The sequence below is a fragment of the Callospermophilus lateralis genome, chromosome 9 (assembly GCF_048772815.1).
Source record: "Callospermophilus lateralis isolate mCalLat2 chromosome 9, mCalLat2.hap1, whole genome shotgun sequence".
NCBI lineage: Eukaryota > Metazoa > Chordata > Mammalia > Rodentia > Sciuridae > Callospermophilus > Callospermophilus lateralis.
Window position 1 is genome coordinate 104336571 of NC_135313.1, and position 25255 is coordinate 104361825.

The 25255-nt window shown below is 35.2% G+C and overlaps 1 protein-coding gene across 1 annotated transcript; it reads left to right on the forward strand.

Annotated features, from left to right (window-relative positions):
- The first annotated feature begins 2479 nt into the window (after positions 1 to 2479).
- LOC143406899 (ribose-phosphate pyrophosphokinase 1) lies at positions 2480 to 4317 on the forward strand. Its single transcript, XM_076865877.2, has one exon. It carries the CDS (start codon positions 2583 to 2585, stop codon positions 3537 to 3539), a length of 957 nt encoding a protein of 318 aa, XP_076721992.1. The 5' UTR covers positions 2480 to 2582; the 3' UTR covers positions 3540 to 4317.
- Positions 4318 to 25255: the final 20938 nt, after the last annotated feature.

Genomic DNA, 25255 nt, shown 5'->3' on the forward strand with positions numbered 1-25255 from the left:
AATAGTCCACGTGGACATAGGAGCTTTTGAGATTTTGACTGTTCATGCATATTTCTGATCTAGTAGAAAATTCACACATATGAAAGGCAGTGACTTCTCAAATCTGGGTCCGAGCAGTAAATTGTGATCTTCTGGAAAAATGCATTTGTCTTTCAGAGGCAGTCTGTGTCCCTTGCCTCCTAATGTTGTGTTCAAAGCTCAGTAAGCAGAAGTGTTATTCTAAAAGGCTGTAAATTTTATTCCCACACTCCTTATTAGACCTCATAATAACTACCTAAAGACTTTCGTTAATCAAATTGACAGCAGGACCAAATGGAAACGACTAATGTTGGGACTTTGGCAGTACTCTTTATAGATAAAGGGGAATTACTCACATTTTAGGGCTCATCAAATCCCACAAATGCCCTTCATCTCCCCAGTTGAATGTGGAAACATTTTCATCTCGTATCATTAGGAAAAAACTCCCCTTACAATTCTTATTGTTGCAATAATTTCTTCTTTAACTAAGGTTTTGAGTGTGTGTGTGTTTTTAGGGATCAAACGTAAGTCCTTATTCATGCTAATCATGCACTCTACCAGTGAGTTACATTTATGTCTACTTTTTCAACAATTGAAAGACCAGTGCTATTTATCATAATTTCAGTAGCATACTAAATGTCTTATTTGATGACCTCTTTAGATTTAAAATATCTATGAATAACAGCAGATCAGAAAGAGTAAAAGATATAGTTGTAATCTGAAGATCCATGTCTTGGTATAAATATTTCTCAGTAAATTGAATAACCCTGTTCCTATCACTAAAGTATCCTGTCTTAGTTTATAAAATTGTAACAATTATTATTGAGTGATTTTTCAATTCTTTGAAAAAAGTTACTACCTTAATCTTAGCTTTTGTAGAAAATATATATTAAACATAATAGTGAACATAAGGCCCCTTTTAATTCTAGAAATCCAAAATAATGATATTTAAATTCGAGTTGAAATTTTAAAACTAACAATTTGTAATTCCTTTTAGTTTTGAAGTGATTGTATTTAATCTGAAAACACCTATTTGTGTCCTAATTCATTTCTTAGAAGAAAAGAGAAGCTATCCAACCTGGATTGCATTTGAAAGATTTAAATGCATAGAGATAGAGAGTAAAGTGATAACCAAAGACAGAGAGTGGAACAATTGGGGAGATGTGGGTCAAAGGATACAAAATTTAAAATAGGAATGATATCAGTACAGCATGACTATAATTAATAACAGCATATTATATACTTGAAAATTGGTAAGAGTAGACTTCCCAACAAAAAGGCATACACGGGGTAACATGCTAATTAGCTTAATTTAGTCAATCACCAATATATATGTTTTGATATAAATATATATCAAAACATACTATTGTACAACATATATACAGTTTATTTTTCTCAATTAAAAAGTAAATTCATTTTAAGAACCCAAGACAAAACAATTGAGTGGACTGATGAATGATTAGTTTTATTAAAGAGATTAGGCATATTCTAATATGATTTCATTGAATCTTTATTTTCTGAGCAATATCACTATCACTATATCCATTTATATGTCCACAGCTTTTGAATTCTTCTGGTAAGAAAACACATGCACATATTTATGTGCTGACTAACACCGATGGGAAATATAATGTCTATTGTTTCTCTAGACTTATGGATATTGAAAATGGCATTTCTTATTTTTCATTGTAATGCTTTCTCTGCATCCTGCAAGTGCTGGAGATTGTACTAACTCAAAAGGGGCATGCAATCTTAGCACAGCATATATCAGAAAATAAACTTACTAGTGAATTTCAACCAGCTACCCTTCTTGTTATGGCTCTGCAATCAAAATATAAAGGGAAATAGCATTCTGACACCATTCAAAGTCTAAGTAATAAACAACATCTACAAGCACTAAGAGATAATATTTCCTTATGAAATTTTCATTTTTTTACCAAATTTTTAACATGATAATTTAATGTGTTAATGCAATAAAGAAAGGGTTAAAGAGTACAGACAGACATGAGAGAGATAAAAGGTAAATAATGACATGTCCATTTTCCCCACAAATTGCTAGATTCAATGAGTGATCATATATTACATATTAAATATATTCTAGTAAACTTTTGATCTTCATTGGCTAATCTGAAATAAGTGGAATATATGGCTTCTATGGTTTGAATTTTGAATGTTCCTCAAAGGACTGTGGGCTAAATTGGTTCCCAGGGTGACACTACTTGGACATAGTAAAACCTTAAGCAGGTGGATCCTAATGGAAGGTTCTTTGGTCACTGGGGATGTACCCTCAAAAAGAATTTGAAAATCCTACATATACTCACATTTTTTGCCTCCTGCATTGAGATATGACCACTCATTCTGACACACAGTCTTGCCAAAGATGTGCTTCCCTTACCAGAGGCCAAACCAATGGGGACACCTCATCTTGGACTTGACCCTTTAGATATAAAATCTAGGAGTAGCAGCGCAAAGCGGTCAGTATTAAGTATTTGGGCAGACTTCGGTTCTGGTCTCCGCAGTAGCAGTGATCGCTGAGCGACGAGCGCCTAGGATAATTGTTCAAGATGCCGAATATCAAAATCTTCAGCGGCAGCTCTCATCAGGATTTATCCCAGAAAATTGCTGACCGCCTGGGCCTGGAGCTAGGCAAGGTGGTGACTAAGAAATTCAGCAACCAGGAGACCGGTGTAGAAATTGGTGAAAGTGTACGTGGAGAAGATGTCTACATCGTTCAAAGTGGTTGTGGTGAAATCAACGACAATCTAACGGAGCTTTTGATCATGATTAATGCCTGCAAGATTGCTTCAGCCAGCCGGGTTACTGCAGTCATCCCATGTTTCCCTTATGCCCGGCAGGATAAGAAGGATAAGAGCCAGGCATCAATCTCAGCTAAGCTTGTTGCAAATATGCTGTCTGTAGCTGGTGCAGATCATATTATCACCATGGATCTACATGCTTCTCAAATTCAGGGCTTTTTTGATATCCCAGTGGACAATTTGTATGCAGAGCCAGCTGTCCTGAAGTGGATTAGGGAGAATATCTCTGAGTGGAGGAACTGCACTATTGTGTCACCTGATGCTGGTGGAGCCAAGAGAGTGACCTCCATTGCAGACCGGTTGAACGTGGACTTTGCCTTGATTCACAAAGAACGGAAGAAGGCCAATGAAGTGGACCGCATGGTGCTAGTGGGAGATGTGAAGGATCGAGTCGCTATCCTTGTGGATGACATGGCTGACACATGTGGCACAATTTGTCATGCCGCTGACAAACTTCTCTCAGCTGGAGCGACCAGAGTTTATGCTATCTTGACTCATGGAATCTTTTCTGGCCCAGCCATTTCTCGAATCAATAATGCATGTTTTGAAGCAGTAGTGGTCACCAATACCATACCTCAGGAGGACAAGATGAAGCATTGCTCTAAAATACAGGTGATTGACATCTCTATGATCCTTGCAGAAGCCATCAGGAGAACTCATAATGGGGAATCTGTTTCCTACCTATTCAGTCATGTTCCTTTATAACAGAATAACTTGAGGCTTTTTAAAAAATAAAATCAACCCTACCCTTTGTTTCCCTTAGTATTTGATGACAAATTCAGCAGAAGACTCAGCTTGCTCCAGTATAGCTTTCTACATCCCATATCATGTAAATGAGGGTTTATTGTAAATTGGGGGAAGACAGATTGAGATTAACTGCTGGGATTTCTTAACTGCATTGTCTCATTCTGGCTTCCTTAATGATTTTGTGAACCTTGCAGCTTTAACTAGAGTTCAGCTGCTTCAAGATCTCAGACTTCTGAGGTTGTTGAATAAGGCTGTTTAGATGGTTGGGGAAGCTCAGACTTTGCATGTGAATACTTTGGGGATTTTTCTTTGTCAGAACAACTAGCCACAAAGCAGCCCATGTGTGACAAGTTTCTCCAAGATCTATGCTAAATCAAGAATAAGAGCCCTCAGCAGCCCCCAAACCTATTCTCCTGAGCAAGCCTTCTGTTAAGGCAGGAGCAGGCAACTCAGCCTGAAAAAACTGTTGGGTGGGATCCTGAGGGGGTAGGGGGTAGCACAGTGCAGCAAATGTTTCTTGGGAGGAAGAAGCCTGATTCATTGTCATCTGCTTGACCATGTAGCTTGTATTCCCTTTGTACCTATTCCTTTCTATGGCTTTACAACTTCAGCCATTTTGACCTTTTCCTGGCCAGATATCCTCTTGGGCCCAAACAATCATTGTATCATAGTCTTCTAGAACACAGACTTGCTTCCTGCTGTGTAATTGCTAACATTCACATTAGATATTTTGCTGTAGCTTAACCTTCCTTAGCCTACTTCCACTGTGGTTGTGGGTTTTAGGTGGTATACTAGTGCCTTTTAATTTAAGTATTTAATTTTCATCTTTCTTCCTGGAATCTGTTTGGCCTCTCCAGTGACCTGACATTTCTGTTAAAAGTTTGATGTTAATTGTCTCTTGTAGAAGAAACTAATAAAGTGTCTATGTGTGTGAAAAAATAAATAAATAAAATAAACTTCACTTTATTTTATAGGTATCTTGTGTCAAGTCCTTAGTTATAGTGATTCAAACCTGATAATACAATAAGTACTAAAGCCTATAATCTGGATCTCTATATAGGTTAAGAGTATCTTAGTCTGTGGGTTATGCCCCTTAGACTTTTTGTCCTTATTAATTTTTTAAGGTGAAATTCACAGAGGACAAAATTAATTACTTTAAATAATTCCATTGCTTTTAGTATGCTAATAATATTGTGCAACTACCATCTCAATTTGGTTCCAAAATACTTTTATCACCCCCAAAAAGTATCTACAACTGGCTGCCCTTCAGTTATCTCTCTCCTCAGGCCTTGTCAATTATCAATATGCTTTGTGTCTCTATGGATTTGTCTGTTTTGGATATTTCAAATAAGTGAAATCATAGAATACATAGTCTTTTGCATCTGACTTCATTCACTTAGCATAGCAATTTCAAGATTCAGTTGTATCTCATAGCATATATCAGTATTCCATTCCCTTTTTTTTTTTTTTTTTTTTGACTGAACAATACACCATTGCATGCATGGATCACATTTTGATTATCCATTCATCCACTGATGGGCATTTCCAGTGTTTCCATCTTTTGATTGCTGTGAATTATGGTGCTACAAACTTGAATATACATGTACGTTAGTCCTTGTTTTCAGTTCTTTCAGGTACATACCCAGGATTGAAATTGTGGATTTATATGGTGATTTTGTGTTTAGCTTTCTGAGGAATCACCAAATTATCTTTCCAAGTGACTGAACATTTTTAAATTCCATGTACCAGTAGGCAAGTGTTCCAGTTTCTCTAAATCCTCATCAACACTTATTTTCTTTTTTTCCTTTTCTTAATTATAGTCATCCTATTAGGTATAAAATGGTGGTACCTCACTGTGGTATTGTCTTGTTTCTTATTAATGACTAATGATGTCAAGCATTGTTTCAAGTGCCTGTTGCCCATTTGTATATATTCTTTGAAGAAATATCTTTTCAAGTCTTCTACCCATTTTAAAAATTTTATTTATTTGTTCTTTTTAGCAATTTTTAAGTTGGGTTGTTTGTCTTCTTATGGCTATGTTGTAAGGGTTATTTATATATTCTGAATACAAGACCCTTCTGTGTGCATTACACATATTTTTTTCTCATTTTGTAGGTTTATATTCTCCTTGTTGATAATGTCTTGTGATGGCCCCAAACTCTTAATTTTCACAGAGTTCAATGTATGTAGCTTTTTTTTCTTTTATTACTCTTGTTTTTGGTATTCTAACAGTGTTATATTATTATTTATATTTCTTTAGGTTTTGTGTGTATAAGATGATGTCATCTGCAATCAGAGAAAGTTTACCTTCTTTCTTTCTGATAAGACAATTTTCATTTCTTTTGTTCAGATCTTTAACATTCTGTACATGTTCTAAATGTCTGAATGAAGTTTTCTTCAGTTGACTGTAGAGTCCTCCCACCTAAGCAGTGGGCATAAAGACAAATTATGTCCACTGTCCAAACTTCTCAGCCACAGCATAAGTATGAAAAACTGTAGTTTCCTTATGACATTAAAGGGGAGCAGTTGTTACCCAGCAGGAAACAACTAGAATAAGAGTCTAGTAATAAAACATTGCCTCTTCCAGTAAAGAGTTAATGAGTATAAGGAATCTGACAGAGTTTCAACAATAATGAATACTCATTAATGTAAGGTCTTTATTCATCATGCCCCAAAAGGTTTGTCCACATTATTTCTACCTGAATTGGTAAAATTCATGCCCATTTAGCAAGGAGGAAATCAAAGTCCTAGCCAGGCATAATGGTGCATGCCTGTAATCTCAGTGGCTGAGGAGACTGAGACAGGAGGATTGAAATATTCAACGCCAGCCTCTGCAACTTAGCAAGACCCTACGCAACTTAGACCTTGTTTCAAAATAAAGTTTTTTTCCCCCAAAAGGGGCATGGAAAATGTAGCTCAGTGGTTAAGCACCCTTGGATTCAACCCCTGGAACCTAAAAAAAGAAAAGAAAAAAGAAAGAAACAAAACCCAGGTACTACCTCTACCTAACCCCTACAATGCCTCCACCAAGTGTCCAGCATGCTACAACTCTTTGTCTTTTATTTTATAAAATATGTTTTATATACCAAAAATCAAATCCTGTATAAAACAAATTATCTTGGAAGTATTTCTAACACAATATTTTATAGGAATGGGTCTTTTATGCCAAAAAAGACAAAAATAAAAATAAAGAAAAAGAGGATACTTTCAGAGAGAGTACATCTCTCTTGTAACTATTGAATAGTAATGTTTTAGTTTTAGGAGAAATTCTGGGCCACTCTTGGATAAAAGCAAGCTTTTCACATTTCATACTTCCTCTCTAAAAGAAAAGACTTAGTAATTTTATATTTTATAACTACTTAACTTTCTGTCAGTAATTACAATATAAGAAGTCTACCAGAACACTTTTCTGGTTGTCCTTAATCATATCCTTTACTCTGTAGTAAGGAAGAATATAATTTTTATAAGGTCTGTGCTTTTATATTCCTGTTACTATTTAATGTGGGCATAAGAACTGAGATACATATAAGTTTTAAATATATAGTTTTGCTAAAGTTCACTCAGATATTATTAGTGAAAGAAGCCCTCAAGGAAATAGAGGAATAAGTAATTGAATCAGAAACATTCACTGGGTGCCTGTAGTATTGCTCTCATAAACAGGACCATAAGAGTTGGAAGGCATCCCATTAAAGTGTTTCTACCCTCTATTGGACATTTTCTAGGCGACTTATGTGTGGCGCAGTGGGAGGAGATAAAATGAGTCCACATGTATTTATACTTTCTAGAAACGCTGAATCTCACTGATGGAGAAAAGACAGATGAAGCAGTTAAAATAAACTCAAACCCACCATAGGAATAAGAGATAAAATGTGAGCCACTTCAGGCATGGTATGAAGGGCTTTGGAAGATGCAGATAGAAGAAGCCCAGTAGAATTTATAGTGCAGGTTGAAGTGCATCTGCATTTTAAAGGAAAAAAATCCTAACGTTCTAATCTTGAGAAGTCCAGTGCATATGTTGTTGAAAAAAGTATATTTAGAGAAATCATGGATAGTTCTTTATTATTACGTGAACTAAGCACTGCAGTTATGTATAAAAGTTGAGTGTAGAATAGTGGTTACAAGGGCTAGAGATATGGCTCAGCAGGTAGAGTGCTGGCCTCGCATGCACAAGGCCCTGGGTACAATCCCTAGCACTACAAGAAAAAAAATAGTGGTTACAAGAGACTAGAAAACTGTAGGGGAGGGAGGGATGGGAGAGCTTGATCAACTGGCACTGTGTTACAGCTAGCAAAGGAAACATATGCTGGTGTTGTATTTCACAGAAAGGTCAATAGATGATGATAATCCACTGTATATTTCATGAAAGTTAGAATAAAGGATTTTGAATATTTCATGCAAAGAAATGATAAATATCTGAAGATATAGCTATGTTTACCATGATTATATAATGTTATATAGTGAAAGATCACATGGTACCTTGTAAATATGTATAATTCTTATGCATCAATTAAAAATACTTAAAAAGGAATGTTCTCTCTGATATGCAGATGCTAACTAATAAGTGGGAGGGGTAGGGAAGAACTGAAGTAATATAGATTAGACAAAGGGAAATGAAGGCAGGGGAGGGGAAATGGGAATAGGAAAGATAGCAGAATGAATCAGACATTACTTCCTATGTTCACATATGAATACATGACCAATGTAATTCCACACCACATACAACCAGAAGAATGGGAAATTGTACTTCATGTATGTAAAATATGTCAAAATATATTCTATTACCATGTATAATTAAGAAGAACTTATGTAAAAGTATCTTACTTAAAGGATTTTTTTTCATTCTCTATCCTTCTAAGATATCTTTTTCTAAAAACCTTTGTTTTGCTTGTTTATTTATTTTTATGTGGCTCTGAGGATTGAACCCAGGGCCTCACACATGCTAGGCAAGCACGCTACTGCTGAGCCACAACCCCAGCCCTAATATATCTTAATACATATGTATCTTAGAATCTTATTTTACTGAAATAATCCATTTCTGTGTCTTTCTCCTTCAGTTGTGCTATGTACCTTTTAAAAATAAGAATGATACCTCTTTCATTTTGGGTACTTATTTCTTTCCATGGATGACAGCAACTTGTAATTAAAAAAATGAATCTCAGATGGGTTATTGAGTCACCAAAATGGTATTTTTTAGTCAAAGGCAGAATTAAAAGTGAAATCTGAAGTCTTTTAGACACTAATGCCCATGATGCTATTGACAAAAACCTATACTAAAATATATATATATGAAAAATTAAAATTCCTATTCCTGAATATCTTGCATAGAGACCCCATGCACTAATATATCTGAAACACAACAAAAAAGGTAACAATTGAACAGTCACCACAGAGGAAAGCCAAGGGAGTGGGTAAATAAGCAGTATGTGACGAAACAAAAGAATGTACACTAAGTATTTTGTCACCTTGCAAAAGAAGATAACTGTAGAGAATTATAGAAAATATGGAAGAGGAAAACTGTAGCTCGCTCTCCACTGCAGATTAAGACAAAGATCACAGAAATCAGGATGACCTGCCAATCACATCTTCTTCCATGAATCCAGCACGTGGTGGTGCCTATGTTCAGAGACATTTTTGGGCCCTGAGCAAGTACTTTTTAGAAATAAGAAAATATTTGAATGTAATCTTTGGCAGCTTTTCTTCATCTCCCAGATCAGTGGGAGAATAACAATTGGACTGTGGTTCCCACTGTGTAAGTAATATCTTCAAATGTCCCCTCCTCAGGCATCAGCCTCATTTTTGGGGTAGTTTCGTGTTACTTCTAGAAGTCAAATAATTAGCAGCATGGAACCAAGCCAGAGGAGGTCTCTAGGCTGTGTAGTATACTTGGAAGGACTGATTATGAGGTCTCCTAGTTGAACAATTGTAAATTAAGACACTCAAGGCAGCCACAGAATATAAGATAATATAATATATCAGAACATTTCACATAGACCCTGTCACTTTATTAGAAGACAAGATTTTTTTTTTTTTAAGTGAGTAAAACAACTTTCACGGCTGCTTCTAAATCTGCCAGACAGTATAGGGATACAAAGTTTGTACCTCATACCTCTCCCATAACCCCAGTTCTCAAACCTATAAGGTGCTTGTTGTTAACTTGCATGGTTTGAAAGCTTTACGTGACTTGTTTAGGCTAATTGATTTGTTACCTGTGGCCTTCAAAAGACCAATATCTCTGTTCAACAATTCAAGCATATCCTCTTGGTATGAAAATAAGATAAGTCAGGCATTGAGAGTCAAGAGGGTGGATGAGGTAAAGCCCATATTCACGTCCAGGTAGCTGAGAATGGGGACATATAGATACAGGTGCTGATGTTTTCCAATGAATCCCAAATATTAGGCTTCAATACTAATTGTGACCCAAGAGTTACAGTTTGTTGTACTTCACTCAACACAGTGATCTTTGTGTCTAATTGCCATTAGGTAAAAACACATGGCACATTTCTATGTAAAATGACACCTGGTGGTGACACCTCTTCAAAATGGAATTTTTAAGGGATCTCCATACTGCTTTCCAGATTGGTGGCACCAATTTGCAGTCCCACCAGCAATGTATGAATATGCTTTCCCCCCCCACATCCTTGCCATCACTTATTGTTGTTTGTATTCTTGATAACTGCCATTCTGACTGGAGTGAGATGAAATCTTAGAGTAGTTTTGATTTGTATTTCTGTTATAGCTAGAGATGTTGAACATAGTGGGGTTGGGAGGGGGAGCATGGGAAGATTAGACAAACTCTAGATAGGGCAAAGGGGAGAGAAAGAAGGGAGGGGGGCAAGGGGTGTAAAAAAGATGGTGGAATGAGATGGACATCATCACCCTAAGTACATGTATGAAGACACGAATGGTGTGAATATACTTTGTATACAACCAGAGATAGGAAAAAATGTGCTGTATATGTGTGATATGAATTGTAATACATTCTGCTGTCATATATTACAAATTAGAATAAAAAATTAAATTTAAAAAATATTTACTATATCAATTATGAGCATTCCAAACTCTAGTAGTAAAATCACCTCTTATTGTTAACAATAGAGGATGTATTTTAATGCCACATTAAGGACATGGTATTAAATAAAAATAAAAAATAAGTAAATAAATAAATAAAATAAGTCAATATGCAGATATGATATGAGTTGGTATTAAAAATACATTTTAAGGGGCTGGGGATGTGACTCAAGTGGTAGCGCGCTCGCCTGGCATGCGTGCGGCTCAGGTTCGATCCCCAGCACCACATACAAACAAAGATGTTGTGTCTGCCGAAAACTAAAAAATAAATATTAAAAAATTCTCTCTCTCTCTCTCAAAAAAAAAAACCATTAAAAAAATTAAAACCATTCAGTTTTTCTCCTCATTCTAGGTAACATCAAAATGAAAATTTTTTTTGTTTTTGTTTTTGTTTTTGTTTTTAAAGAGAGTGGGAGAGAGAGAGAGAGAGAGAGAGAAAGAGGAGAGAGAGAGAGAATTTTTCAATATTTATTTTCTAGTTTTCGGCAGACACAACATCTTTGTTTGTATGTGGTGCTGAGGATGGAACCCGGGCTGCACACATGCCAGGTGAGCCTGCTACCGCTTGAGCCATATCCCCAGCCCATGAAAATGGTTTTTGAACTCAGTAAATTTAGACTCTTCATAGGAATAAAACAAATAGACTTCTTGTGTATCTGTGTATGCGCACATGCGCGAATATCATATGATCTTCTACTAGTTCTGTTACTCAAGAACCCTGAATGGCACAAGGTAAGGTAAGAGTGAATTTAGTGCAGCTGTCATCAGGAAAGCCAAATATAAGCCCCTCTGGGAAACTGAAACTGACCACACCTCAGTTTAGATAAACAATTTTTTAAAGTGTAAATGCAAACCTTGTGTGCTGGTAGCTGCCTGTAATCCCAGCCTCCTCAGCAGGAGGCTGAGACAAGGAGGACTGCAGGTTCCAGGTTAGCCTTGGCAACTAACCTTGATGTCTGAAAAATGCTTCAGTCATTTGATATGGGCAGCTCTGGGGTAAGACATTCCTTGGGCAAAACAGCAGTTCCCCTGATACAGGCTCTGAAGAAGCTCCCAGCTGAAGGTTGTCTGCTGACCATACTTTCAATGTTTGGGGAAACAAACCTTGAGGGTCTAGAGAGAACCCCTCTATTTTTGACAGAGCAGAATTTAGGAACTGCTTAGGATCTTAAAACTGCTTTGATCTATTGGGCATGTACTGCCCAATAAAATCAAAAACTCTCTTGAATTTTTCCTTCCTATATAAAATGAAGAAATTCATCACAGTATCTAGCATTTTGGCTGTTGTGTGAATAATGAAAAGGCACATATAAAATCTGTTTCATAGACTTGTGTTGGTTGGCACTTTATATGGGTAAGGTTGTTTGTTTTGGTTATGATTATTAAGTAACAAATGGAACCATGTAATTCACTATTTAGAAACATTGAAAGAGAGAAAAAAACTGTCTTTTAACTTTACAAAACTGTGAACTTGTCAAGAGTGTAAGAGCCAATTAGAATGAAAGGAAATTTAATGCATAAGTTTGGAAGTTCCTGTGTGTTCATCTGCCAACACTAATTGGAGGACTCTTTAAAGTATAGTTTTCCAAAACTTTCTGCAGGAATCCTAAAATTGTATGTTAGTTTGGTAAGGTATCTAGGACATCTTACTAAGAAATATAACTTAGCAAGCGATTTACAATGATTAGGTACTACTCCTTTTGCCGAGAGGCCTGCCTTTCTAGCATCTGCTGTGGGGAGTTGAGGGTGCAGAGAAACCCTCTGGATTTCAGAAAACTGCATCTACTTTATTGTGCAGCAAAAATAGCTTTCATAGTGGGTATGTGCCAATTTACATGTAACAGTCATGATAGGCCAGAGGTGATAAACAGCATATCATATTACGGGAGTTCAGAAATTTCCATGTAGCTCCACCCTGTACCAACAGGGGGAATAGCTCCTTGTCAAAGGAGCAAGGAAATGGCACTTGCCAGTGTTCTGTCAGCACTCTGTCCCAAAACATAGGCTTCTCTATTAGGACTTCCCTGCTGCACAATGACTAAGATGAGCATTCCTCCATGAAGGTCCAAGGTCAGGCCCTACAACACTACTTTAATGGTATAAATAAATTATTGCTAATTAAAAGTTCTTTTTCTTTGTGAACTTGGCCCAGGACTCCTTGAATTCTCTTTTGAGTTGACTGTCCTACTACTTCCATGTGCAAATTTACCTAGATCTTATCTTACTTACAGTGGTGATAGTAAGCATTGTTTTTACCTCAATGATCCACATAACTAGTTTCCCCAAATTAAAAGCAATCTTTGTAAAAAGGTTACATAATGCTATGGACTAGTCTACTATTTTTTTTTTTTTTTGTACCTGCTATCAACTTTTACTTTGTATTACCATTTAATTACCCTCTATGAGAATTTGTATTACCCTCTATGAGAACTTTTTTTTTTTTTTTGGTGGTGATGGAGGTGGGGGTTTCCCAGAATCTAACCCAGGGCAATTCTCCATGGAGCTACATCCTCAGCTACATTTGAGATGGGTCTCACAAAGTTGCTTAAGGCTTTACTAGGTAATAGAGGCTGGCTTTGAATTTTCCATTTTCCTGTCATAGCCTCTTGAGCCACTAGGATTCCAGGTGTGTGCCACTGCATCCAGCTTGTGAGAACATACTTTTGGAAGCCCACTAGCTCCTGCTAATGTGAAGGCTAGTCTCACTTTACCACAAATAGCTAATTATAAGAAACTACCTATTCTATGAACTACAAAAAAAAAAAAAAAAAAAAAAAAAACTGTTGGAAAATGTTTGTTTCTTGATTATTGAAAAAAATCTATGTATGAGGTAAACTAAGACAAAAGTCATCTTTCAGACTTCATCCAAGTATTTCCTAAAAGCACTGCTTTCTAATTGAATCATCTGAACTCAATTAATTTGAACTCATTTGAATATCCCCTTTTTGGTACATTCCCTCAAATATATATGCACAGGTAGGCAGAACTGTTGAAATAAACACACACACACACACACGTGTACATCCAAACACACAAAATACCAGCGAAAAAATAATAATCTAAATGATTTGTGTGCAAATCCAATGATAAATATTTTCATGTTTGAAAATAATACAAACTCAATTTTTGTCTGTAGCAGTGAAGACAAGATTGACTTTTTGGCCACAAATAAGCACATAGGCAAACAGAAAGAATATAAGAAATTGAATAATTTTACCATTTGCACAAAGTAGTTTTGAACAGACTTAATGTAGGCAGATTGGTAAAAATAAACATTTAGCTCCTATACTCTTAGATCCTTCAGGGAGTGATCAGACTCTATGTTAAAAACCTGGCCCCACCACATTCACTGTCAGAAACTGTAGGAGTGATCCTGAAGGTAACCCTCAATTTTATTTTATTTCAAAATTATTTATAAATTATTTTAAAATGCAAATTTCTAAATAGCTTATATTGGATGTTCTGACTTAATATAGTTTAAAGTAGTTTAGTGTCATGAAGTGATTTCTAAATAACATTATATATTTAAATATTACAGAAAATTTTTATTTTCTGCATTATCCTGTTACCATTTGTCAATTTCTCAGGGTATCCTAGATTGAAATCTGTTGATTTGAGGCAAACTGCCACTTATATGCATATAATTAATTGTGTTTTAAGAACATCCAGCTATTTTGTTTGTAGTCAAAAGGACCAGATATTTGATATAACCATCTTTTCCATCAAAGTCAGCTTTTATTTATGAACACAAATATGACTAATGTAATTTTATGAAAGGAAAAATTATAAGACTGAAAGAAGTAGTGGTTTTAGAGTGTCACCCATGGTATGTTAATGTTGGTTCCAAAATTTTCTAGTTACACTCACTTTGTGTAGCAGACATAACCTATAAATTTAAATCTTCATCTTCAGATGGAAGGATTTTTTTTTCTTTTTTTGTATCAGGGATTGAACCAGGGTTACTCCCACTGAGCCAATTCCCTAGCTCTAAATATTTTATTTAGAAACATAATCTCACTAAGTTACTTAGTACCTCACTAGGTTTTTGAGGCTGGCTTTTAACTTGCGATTCTCCTACTTTAGTCTCCTGAGCCATTTGGGATTACAGGTGTATACCATAGCACCCGGCATGGATAGAGGTTTTAATATGTGTCCAGCAGGGTTGTGGTGAGAATTTAATAAGACATATATAAAGTGCCTATGGAAAGGTGAATGGAAGCTATGAAGCTATTGTGCAGGGCTTATTAGAGATTCACAGATACCAGGTATCTGCAGGCAGTAGATTTTGTACCATACTCTCAGGCAAAGATCAAAATCCTTATCAAAGAAAAGAACAAATAAATATATAAATGGAAAACTTACAAGGAAAACTGATTCGTTCCTTAGAGGATTTAGAACTAACTGGCATTTATACGCTCATTCTTGCATTGATTCATCCAATTAAAATTATTATTGGTTATATATCACAAGGAGAGACTACTCTACACCACTGGGGTGGGGGCTATAATTTTAAAAAAGAGCCAGGTCTAGTGGTATGGGCCTGAAATCCTAGTGGTCAGAAAGCTGAAGCAGGAGGATAGTGAGTTCAAAGCCAGCTTAGCAATTTAAGGTGGCTCTAAACAATTTAGTGAGACTTAAATATATATATGAAAAGACTTGGAATATAGTTCAGTCAGTGAGTGGCTGAGCACCCATGAGTTCAATTCCTGGTATAAATAAATAAGAAAAATAACAAGTGTTGGTAAAGATGTGGGGAAAATGGAACCCTGACACTTTGCTGGTAGAGATGTCAAACAGTTTATCTTTTTAGAATAACAGTTTGATGATTCATCAAAAGCTAGAAATAGAATTCCTATATGATCTGGGAATTGTACTCTTCAGGGAATACCTCAAAAAATTGAAAACTGGAATTTACAAAAATAAAGTTACACATTTTTATAGCAACATTAATTCACAAGAGTCATTAATTCACAAGATAGTTATGATCCAAATATCTCTCAGTGGATAAATGGATAAATTTTGGTAGTTAGATGTAATCGAACAAGTGAGATATTGAAACATGTTACATTTTGGATGAATGGATGAGTCTCATTTTGGATGAGTGGATGAATCTCACAAACATGCCAAGTGAATGAAGTTAGACACAGAAAGACTTAAGCATTATAGGACTCCACTCATATGAAATACTAATGGTAGATAAATCCACAGAGTCAGAAAGTAGATTGGTGATTGATAAGTGCTGGGAGGGGAAATACAAAGCAATTACTTAATAGGAATGGGGTTTCTTTTTGAAACCATGAAAATATTTGAAATTAGATAGAGATGATGGAACCACATCATTGTGAATGTACTAAATACTTCTGCCTTTAATAATATGCTTTGGGCCATATTAAAACTTTTCATGTGAATTTCAGCTCAAATAAAAATATACTAATTACTTAGAATTTTAAAAATCTCCTTTTTAACCACAGACTTTGGAAGATATAGCATCTGCCACTTACAATAATATATTAATTGTATTCACTGGTTAATGCCGCAGTCTGGCTGGGCACAATTCAGGAGCCACTTGTCAAAAGAAACGAACTTTATTTTTAGAACACACCGTACCACACAGCTCTTCAGGAATTCCCTCAGAGCCCAACGGCCACCACTGGCTTCCCACAAGCCTCTCAACCTCCCTCTGCTCTTGAGGCAGATTGGCTGGGTCTTGTGGGCGGAGCCAAAAAACGTCCCCCAATGAGCAGCTCCGTGGTCTGAAAGGGTGGGGAAACAGCCCAATGAGCATCACCACAGAGGAGCCAATCAGTTGGCAGCTAGAAGTTTGCTGGGGCCACTGTGAGCCAATCATCAGCTGGCAGCTGGAAGTTTGCTGGCAGCTGAAAGTTTGCTGGGGCCCCTTCGGCTGTGGCTCTCAACAGGTTAATATATATGATGTTACAAGTTCTAATGCATTATAGGAATTTCATCAGGGAGGGGTGGAAGAGGTCCCTTAGACAGGACACAATTAGAAAGGAGTTGTTGAAGGTGCTGTTGTTTATCTGAGAGGCACCTAAGTACAAGGAAGTTTAGGGTAGTAGAAAATGGGTGAAAATGTGAATGGGTGCTGAGAGATAATAGTATTAAATTTAAATTTCTCCATACTTTTTGTGAGATTTTCCTGCTTGTGGGTAAATGAGATTCTGCATTTGCATACTCATTGTGTTTAGTAAGAAGTTTCTTGATAATTTGTCTGCCCTACACTGCCAGGGCTCGTTTATGTATACATGTTGGAGTGTGTATATATGTGTGTGTGTGTGTGTGTGTGTGTGTACACATGCATGTGTATGTGCTCATGTAAATGTGTGCACCTTTTTATGCACCTATTTTTTGCACCATTTTTCACTTCAAAAGTTTTATTGTTACTCTTCACTTGAAGATTTGAGGGAAACATAGCCAGGATCAAAACAAAGCCCAGTGTTGGACCCCTTGTTTGTGAGGGTTTGATTTCCCCACTATGCATACAACAGCATATTTTACATCATCTTCACTTGCTAACTTTAGTTCCCTGGTGCTAGTTTTCATCTTAAATATTGAATCTGACTTTTTAATTGAAATTTTCTGGCAGGTGGCTCAACCCAGTGGGGAAGAAGTATTTTTCCATGTGTTTTAAAGAATGAATTTTATTACCATATTTGTGAGGAAATGTTTTACATTTGTAGCATATCAATAAAAAAATATAATTTGACTTCTAGTCAAATATTTTATTCTGACTCATGGCAGGACAGGTGGAGGCAGGGGAATAGGGATAAGGACACAGTTTTTTATTTTTATGGAGAAAATCAGACTTGGGGCAACAATTATTCTATCTGCTACTTCTGTTAATTTTATTTGAAGTCAGAGAGATTTCTTTGAAGGTCTGCTGGGGAAAAAAAAGACTCAGATGGCAATGTCTAAATCTATTACAGAATTCATAGAATAAGTGTTTCAACAATGTCAAGCTAGACAGCTGATGGGAATATCTTTTTTTTAAATCTTATTTGCACCTTAATTTAAATTTAATAATATCCTTTATTTTAATTTATTCTGATAAACTTATGAGTATAGTAATGTAATTCCCCAAGCTCAATGACAAGGTCTGTGTTGTATTAATTGTATATTTATGGAATTTAAAATAGTGCTGATTTCATTTTCACAGACTGGTGTGATACATTAATGACTAAACAAGCTAGATGATTTGTTTTCATGGAATCACTATCTCTAAAATAGCCTCTGATTTTCATCTGTTTCATTACCAAATTAAACTTTGCATTTGGTATCTCCTCATTGCCTTCTGTTGGAAGTACATTTTAGGATAGAGAGTATTTGTTGTAACTAGCCATCCATAACTTTATGCATGTTAAAGTTTGGATCATAGGTGTCCCCCAAAGGTCCAGGTGACAAAGAATTGGTCCCCAGACTATGGAACTTTTGGAAGATAGTAGAAACTTTAAGAGATGGATCCTTATGGTATGTTTTCAGGTCACTGGGGATATGCCCTTGAAGGGGACAGTGGGATGGCCCAGATTTCTTTCTTTTACTTCCTGGACATAAGATGAGCATTTTTGTGGCTGGAGATATAGCTCAGTTGGTAGAGTTCTTGCCTCACATATACAAGGCCCTGGGTTCAATTCCCAGCACCGTGTACACACACACAAAATAAATAAATATATAAATAAATAATAAAAAAAAATAGAAAAGAAGAAGATGAGCAGATTTCATCTGCCATTCACAACCCCTCCATGATGGGCTGCCTCACCTGAAGCAATCAGAACAACCAATTACAAGTTGATTAATTTAGGTATTTATTACAGTGATAAGAAATCTGGCGAACACAGTGCACTTTACCCACCCTACTTTATTTGCTTCTGCTACCCATCTCCAACCTTCTGGTCCTTTCTACTCAAGTCTCCTCAGTGCTCCATACTTGGTCCTAGTTTTGTGCCCTTTCCCATTCAGCATATCAACTCAGAACATAGATATAAAACAGGACACTCAGGTCAAAGAAGAACTGGAGACAGCAACTCTACATTGGAAACATCCTGTGGATTGGATGTTCTCTGGGCAACAGATATCTGATTTTAAGGGCTACAGTTCTCTGATGGCTACAGTCCAGTGATGACTGCATAATCCTAATTTAAAGGACTATATTAGTACTGTCTGTCATGTCTGTGCACATGTGCTAACTTAGGGAATCTGTGTGTTCTCTTCTTGAACAGCATTCATCAATATCTTGTCCAAAAATACACAAGTTTATGTGTATAAATAGGTGACTTGAATTTCCACTTGGCTACGTTATTAAAAGCTGAATGTGTAACCTTTTTTCATGAATGAATTAAAAGAACTTAATAAAATTCACCATCAATATCTTTTCCCTTTACAATCCTGCTTATAATAGATCTCAAGGTTATAAAAATGTTTTTGGTTTACTCTCTTATGGACAACATATTAACAAAAATACAGAGGAAATACATCTGCTTTCTTTTTAATCTAATTAATTTTTAAAAAAATTTCTTGCTTTCTTTTGCCTCAGAACTCCTTTACATTCTTAAAAGTTTACTGGGAACTCCTAGGATTTTCTGTTCATGTGGGTTATATTTTTTTTCAATATTTACTGTATTCAATAGATATAAATATTTACTAATATTTGCTATTGTATAATCATAATAATACATCATTACTAAAATACTTTCATACAAGATGACTTTAAAGAATTAGCATAAGGTGTGACACTTATTTTAAAGTATTTAGACATTTAATAAACATTGTTATATCCAGCAAATGTGATTTCACACAGATGACCTTTGGAAAAGAATTTGTAGCAAACAGGAGAGGATGAGTATGAAAAAATAAACTTCTTACCTTGTTCATGGTATTGACCTCACAAATTCCTGAAAGTTTCTTGGGCACAACCAGATATCTTCAGACCATATTTTGAGAACCCCTGGGTTAGATAATGACTATTGACATGAGCTACGAAATAACTTTGTTTTCTCTTGAGCCATATTCCACCAGTTCTTTGAGGGCTTTAGGAAGACCCGCCTCTCTTGTGACCACTGAGCTGTGAGGGTGATTCTCACAAGCCTGGAATTGGCCTGGTATGGTTTGATCAAATACCTGCTTCATCCAAGCAGGAAACATAATTAGTAGTGATGCTTTGTAATGGCATCTCAGAGGATTTTCCAAGCAGTTTATATCATTTCGTCAGATTTGTATATTAATGATAATGAGATTGATAATTTGCACCTGATCTTGGTGAGACAACTCCCAAGGCAGTTTCTTTGGGGCTTGTTACAAAGCTAGAATGTTCCAGAGTGACCTGCAAGGGTACAAGAAACCTGAATCAAGACCTTATTTTGCATTTCCTAGATTCCAAAAATATTGGTAACTTCTTATGCAGAGAGAAACTGTCTTGTATGACCTTTAGAGAGGAAGATTGGTGGAGTGCATCCTGGCTTCCCCTAAAACAATGTCTGTGAGATTTTTTGTCTGTGATGCATACTCCTACTTCAGTGGCAATAATGTATAATGTCCTAGCAAAAATGTGTATGGGTAAGCATTGTCATTTTGGCTCCTGTGCATCTTCTTTATCAATTGATCCCTGTTTGATGGCCCCTGTTAATTTAACTTTCCTAATGATTCCAGCTCATTTTGTTCTCTCCCTTCTGTGAACTCTGACAGTATGTGGAATGTTGCATGCTTGGCATCTAATTGCACTGTGTATATTGTTATCTTTAAATTGGTTCCTAAGTGTAGATCATGTAAATTTTCATTTAATTGTAAGTCTTTTCATTTAATTACAAGTATTTTTTTTTAAAACTGAACATTACTTTGCCTAAGTTGGGTTTACCATAATTCTTTTTAAGAAGAATTAAGCTCAATTTATTTTATAAAAGCAAATGGCTCATTTATGTACCATGAAACCAAATTATCACAATGATTATGGTGGTTGATAGACAACTAAGCATCACAATATTTGTCAATATCCCAATGTCTATTTTCTTTTACATCATTGAGTCACTAGAATGATTTTAAGAAACTATCAGTAAAGGGTATGTGTTTAGATATGCTGCTGTTTCATTTGTTTTCTGTAACTAAGATAGCTTTACCAATAATGTAAATCCCATAGATTCTCATTCTAAGATTGCTGATGTTCTTACAAAATGAGAGACTTGTATAAAGGATATAGCACGTTTGCAAATCAGTTGTCAGAATTTAGCATAGACACAGATCTCAATGACTATCTTTAAAATAAGTTCATATTTATTAAGTTTTTTTTAAAAAATTCACTAGTGTAAAACAAAAATTATGAAGGCAATAGTTTGGGACTGAGCTCTTTAACTAGGCCCCAACAAATCAGAACAAACCAAAGTGGAGTCACTCAGACTAAATGCCCCACAATCAAACTGAAACTTCAAGGAAATAGGTGGATCCCTAAACAGATCAGCTTGCGAGGAAATGTAATTTTCATAGCCACAAATTTAAAAAAAAAAAAAAAAGCCCCATCAACCTAAGACACCATAATAAGAAAGTTCTGCTTTAAGCCTTAAAAGAAATTAACCTGAAGTAATCTGATGTCATCTGCTCTTTTTCTCTTATTTCATTTCCTTTTTCACACCTTACAAACCCACTGTTCTGTCATGCTCAAATTCCCCGTGCTCTTTTCTCCCCTAGGAGAATGAAATCTTGCTCTGTTTCAAGAGTTGAAATAAAGCCAACAAGATCTTAAAACCGAATTCACTATGATTTTTGTCTTTTGACTTTAGACATAAATTCTAGTTCTCATACAGCTACTTTGAACGTACAAAACCCTCTGTGGATACAAGTTGGTGACTTCAGTGGTTCTCAAGATGTGGCCCTGAATCAGCAGCACCAGGTTTCTATAGTCCTGCTGTGACTAGGACACAACAGCTTCTTCAATAGCTCCAAACCCAGCTTCCCATCAAAACCTCTGTGGAAGCTTTTAAAGAGTGCTGGTGTCACCCACAGAGATGATTTAATTGGTCTAGGTTGGAACTAGGCAACGTCAATTTAGAAAAGTTCCCCAGGTGATTCTAACATGTAGCCATGGTTGGAAACCAGCATCCTAGATGAATTTTCAGGCCACTCAAAAGTGTAGTTATGAAGCTGTTTTGTAGCCCCTGGAAGAGTGTATAAAGTCGGGATTTTTTTAATATCAGGCATATTTCTGTTCCTCTTCTGTGGCCTTCTTTAATACAGTTTCATTGAGACATAATTACAAAATAATAAAATCCATCCTTCAAGAGTGCATACTTTGATGGGTTTTCATAAATGTCTATAGTAATGTAGCTACAACTATAACTCAAATCACCCCTATGTTCCCCTCCTCCCTTTTTAGCCAATGCCCTACTTGCCTCTCAGCCCCTAGCAACCACTGATCTGATTCCTTTCCCCACACTTTTGCCATTCCCAGAATATCATAAAAATAAAATCATATAATATATAATCTTTTATATTCTGCCTTCTTTTACTTCTTTTACTTAGAATAATGATGTTAAAATTCATCCATGCTGTTGCATGTAACATTAGTTTTTCCCTTTTTACGGAGAAATGTACCCCTTAATATGCCACAATTCGTTTATCCATTCCTCAGTTGATGGATATTTTGGATATTTCCTGTTTGACGCTGTTAGGAATAAAAGTGCTAAAAATTTTCCTGTGGGTCTTTGTGTGGCAGAGGATGTCATATCTCGTGGTTATGTATGTACCAGTGGGTTCAGTGAGTTGTAAGATGAGGATGTGCTTGATTTTATGAGATATTAATACCCTGTTTTCAGAGGCCAATTTCTTCTCATCAGCAATATGTAGAAATTCCAGTTGTTCTGTATTCTCCACAGTACCTTGTATTTCCTTGTTATTTTTTGTTTTGACTTCATTTGCCTATTTTTGTTATTCTAATAGGTATGTAGTGGTATTTTATTGTGACTTTAATTCTACTTTCTCTAATGACTATTGATGTTGAACGTATTTGCCATCTCTATCTCCTTTCTGTAGTGCATATTCAAAACTTTGCCAAAATATTTAATTGTTGTCTTACAATTATAGGCTTGGGCATGTGTGTAATATATTTAGAATACCTGTCCTTTGTAAACTATATATTTTGCAAAACATTCCTCAAGTAATGTTTTTTTAAATATGATTTTTAACAATATTTTTTCAGCTGCAGGCATTTTTAACATGGACAAATCACAGTTTATCAAATATCAACTCCCATTGTTCATATTTTCTGCCCTAAGAAACCTATGCCTAAACCAAAGTCACAATTTTTCTTTATCTACTTTCTTCTAGACGGTCTATAGAGATACATATATATATATATATATTTTCATAAGGCTAAGATCTACATGGAGTTAATTTTTGTATGTGGTGCAAGGTGAGCCTATTTCTTGATTTTCTTTTCTGTTCCTCCATTTATGTCTAATCTTATGACAAAAAAAAAATTTTTTTTGTTAGGGTTTCTAGGTCCTTCTTTTTCCATATATATTTTAAGTATAGTGTTCTTTACCTGTCTTCCATCTCAGTTGCAGATCTTCTACATGTTTTTACTAAGTTGCTGTCTATATGTTCTATTGTTTACTGAAAGAAGAAAGTTAAAGTCTTCAGTGATGAGTAGACTTGTGTATTTTTCCTTTCTATTAATCATTTCCTGTTTAGCTTATATTTTGTTTAGTGTACACATCTTTAAGATTGTTATGTCGAGTTTAACTGATCCTCTTCTCAGTATGTTAGCTCCCTCTTTAACTGGTTATTTTTCTTGTTTTGAAGTCTGTTTAGTTTGGTGAGCACTAGCGCCTTATTTTAAATAGTGTTTACTGGTATGGTGTTTCCATTCTTTACTTTAACCAGTCTTTATTTTTAAAACGAGTTTTTTATAAGAAGCTAGTAATGTGTTCTTGTTTTCTTCATGAAATCTGAAAATATTTAATTTTGTTTAGACTATTTAGATCATTTTTATTTTTGTAGTTATTTAGACTCAAATATACTGTAATAATCTTGTTTCCTCTGTGCTTTGCTTTTTTCTCTATTTTATGACTTTCTTCTTTATTGAGAAAATGTTATTACTTTCATTTTGACTCCATTATTGGCATGTGAGTTGAACTTATTTTGTAATTATTTTTAGGGGTTGCTCCATGCTTTATAATATAAATCTTCCATTATCCTACTCTACCTTTTTCTTAATATATAGATTAAATCTTTTTTTTTTTTGTATAATGAAAACATCTTGGAACAACATATTTCTATTTCTTTCTTTCCCTTTTTCTTATACATTGTAATAAAAACTGTATTAGAAACTCTTATTGCCTTGTTACTATATTTGCTTTGGATAGTCTTTAAAAACATTAAAATAATAATAGAAAAAATAAAATTTTGTATTAACCTGTCTACTGGTGCTTTTTCTTTCATCATGTACAGCTTAATTTACATATAGCATCACAATGCTTCTCTGCATATGGAATATTCTGATAGGAATAACTTATTTCCCCTTTTGTTTATATGAAAAAGTCATTGTTTTATCTTCATTTATGAAAAGTACTTTTGATCAGTTTAGAATGCTGCATTGACAGTTTTTTTTCCCCCTCTCAGAATATAAAGACAACATTCAATTTTCTTCTGACATTTGCTTCTGACAAGAAGGCTCCTGCAATTCTTAGTTTTGTTATATACACATTTTTCTTTGTTTCCTCCTATAGCTACACTGAAGATTTTCTTTTTATCTTCATTTTTATACAATTGGATATTAATTTTTGTAGGTTGATGTGTGAATTTTATAAATTGACATAAAAATCATTGAGTACCATGTCATATTCAATACATGTGCCTGTGGTATAATGTTCAATTCAGGGTAAATATATCTATCTCCTCAAATATTTATCATTTCTTTGTGGTAAAAGCATTAGAAATCTATTTTCTATGTTTTATTTGGATATATTTTAAAAATATACTTTTGTAATGATATTAATTCCCAAGTAAAGCTTCGTGGGTATGCATTTTATTGATTTGTGTTAAAACTTTGGAAAATTCTTGGACATTATACCTTTTTGAGGGAATTGTGCTAGGGATGGGGCTGGACCTCATGCATGCTAGACAAGAGCTCTACCACAGAGTTATAGCCTGTATCTCTCAATTATCTCCTTAATGATTTCTTTTGTTTCATGTATAAGATTGTAAAGTAATTCATGAGTTCCAAATTTTTGTTGGTATCTAATATCTTTGGGGTATAAATAAAATAAGACACTGTTTTAATTTTTTTTAAAGTACCATAAAAGGGAGACAAAGAAAAATTAAAACTTAATAAGGAATCATAAAAATGTTCCTTTTATACTGGAAAAATCAAGAGGTATTTCCATCTACAATTTCAAATGTGATTTTATGAAGATTGTCATACTTCAGGATTAATTTCTGCCTAAATTTACACAATTCAACTTTTGTCTGTAATAGCACTGCCTGGTAACCAGAACCCTTATGTAATTCTGTCTTCTAGGGACATGCAGCACCTCCTTCATGCTGCATCCTATATCAGTGGAGATCAGTGTTGAATTTTACAAATCCAAGAAAACTTAATAATATCA

Excerpts from the sequence above, each read along its gene's own strand:
- LOC143406899 (XM_076865877.2), top strand. The coding sequence starts at position 2,583 with ATGCCGAATATCAAAATCTTCAGCGGCAGCTCTCATCAGGATTTATCC.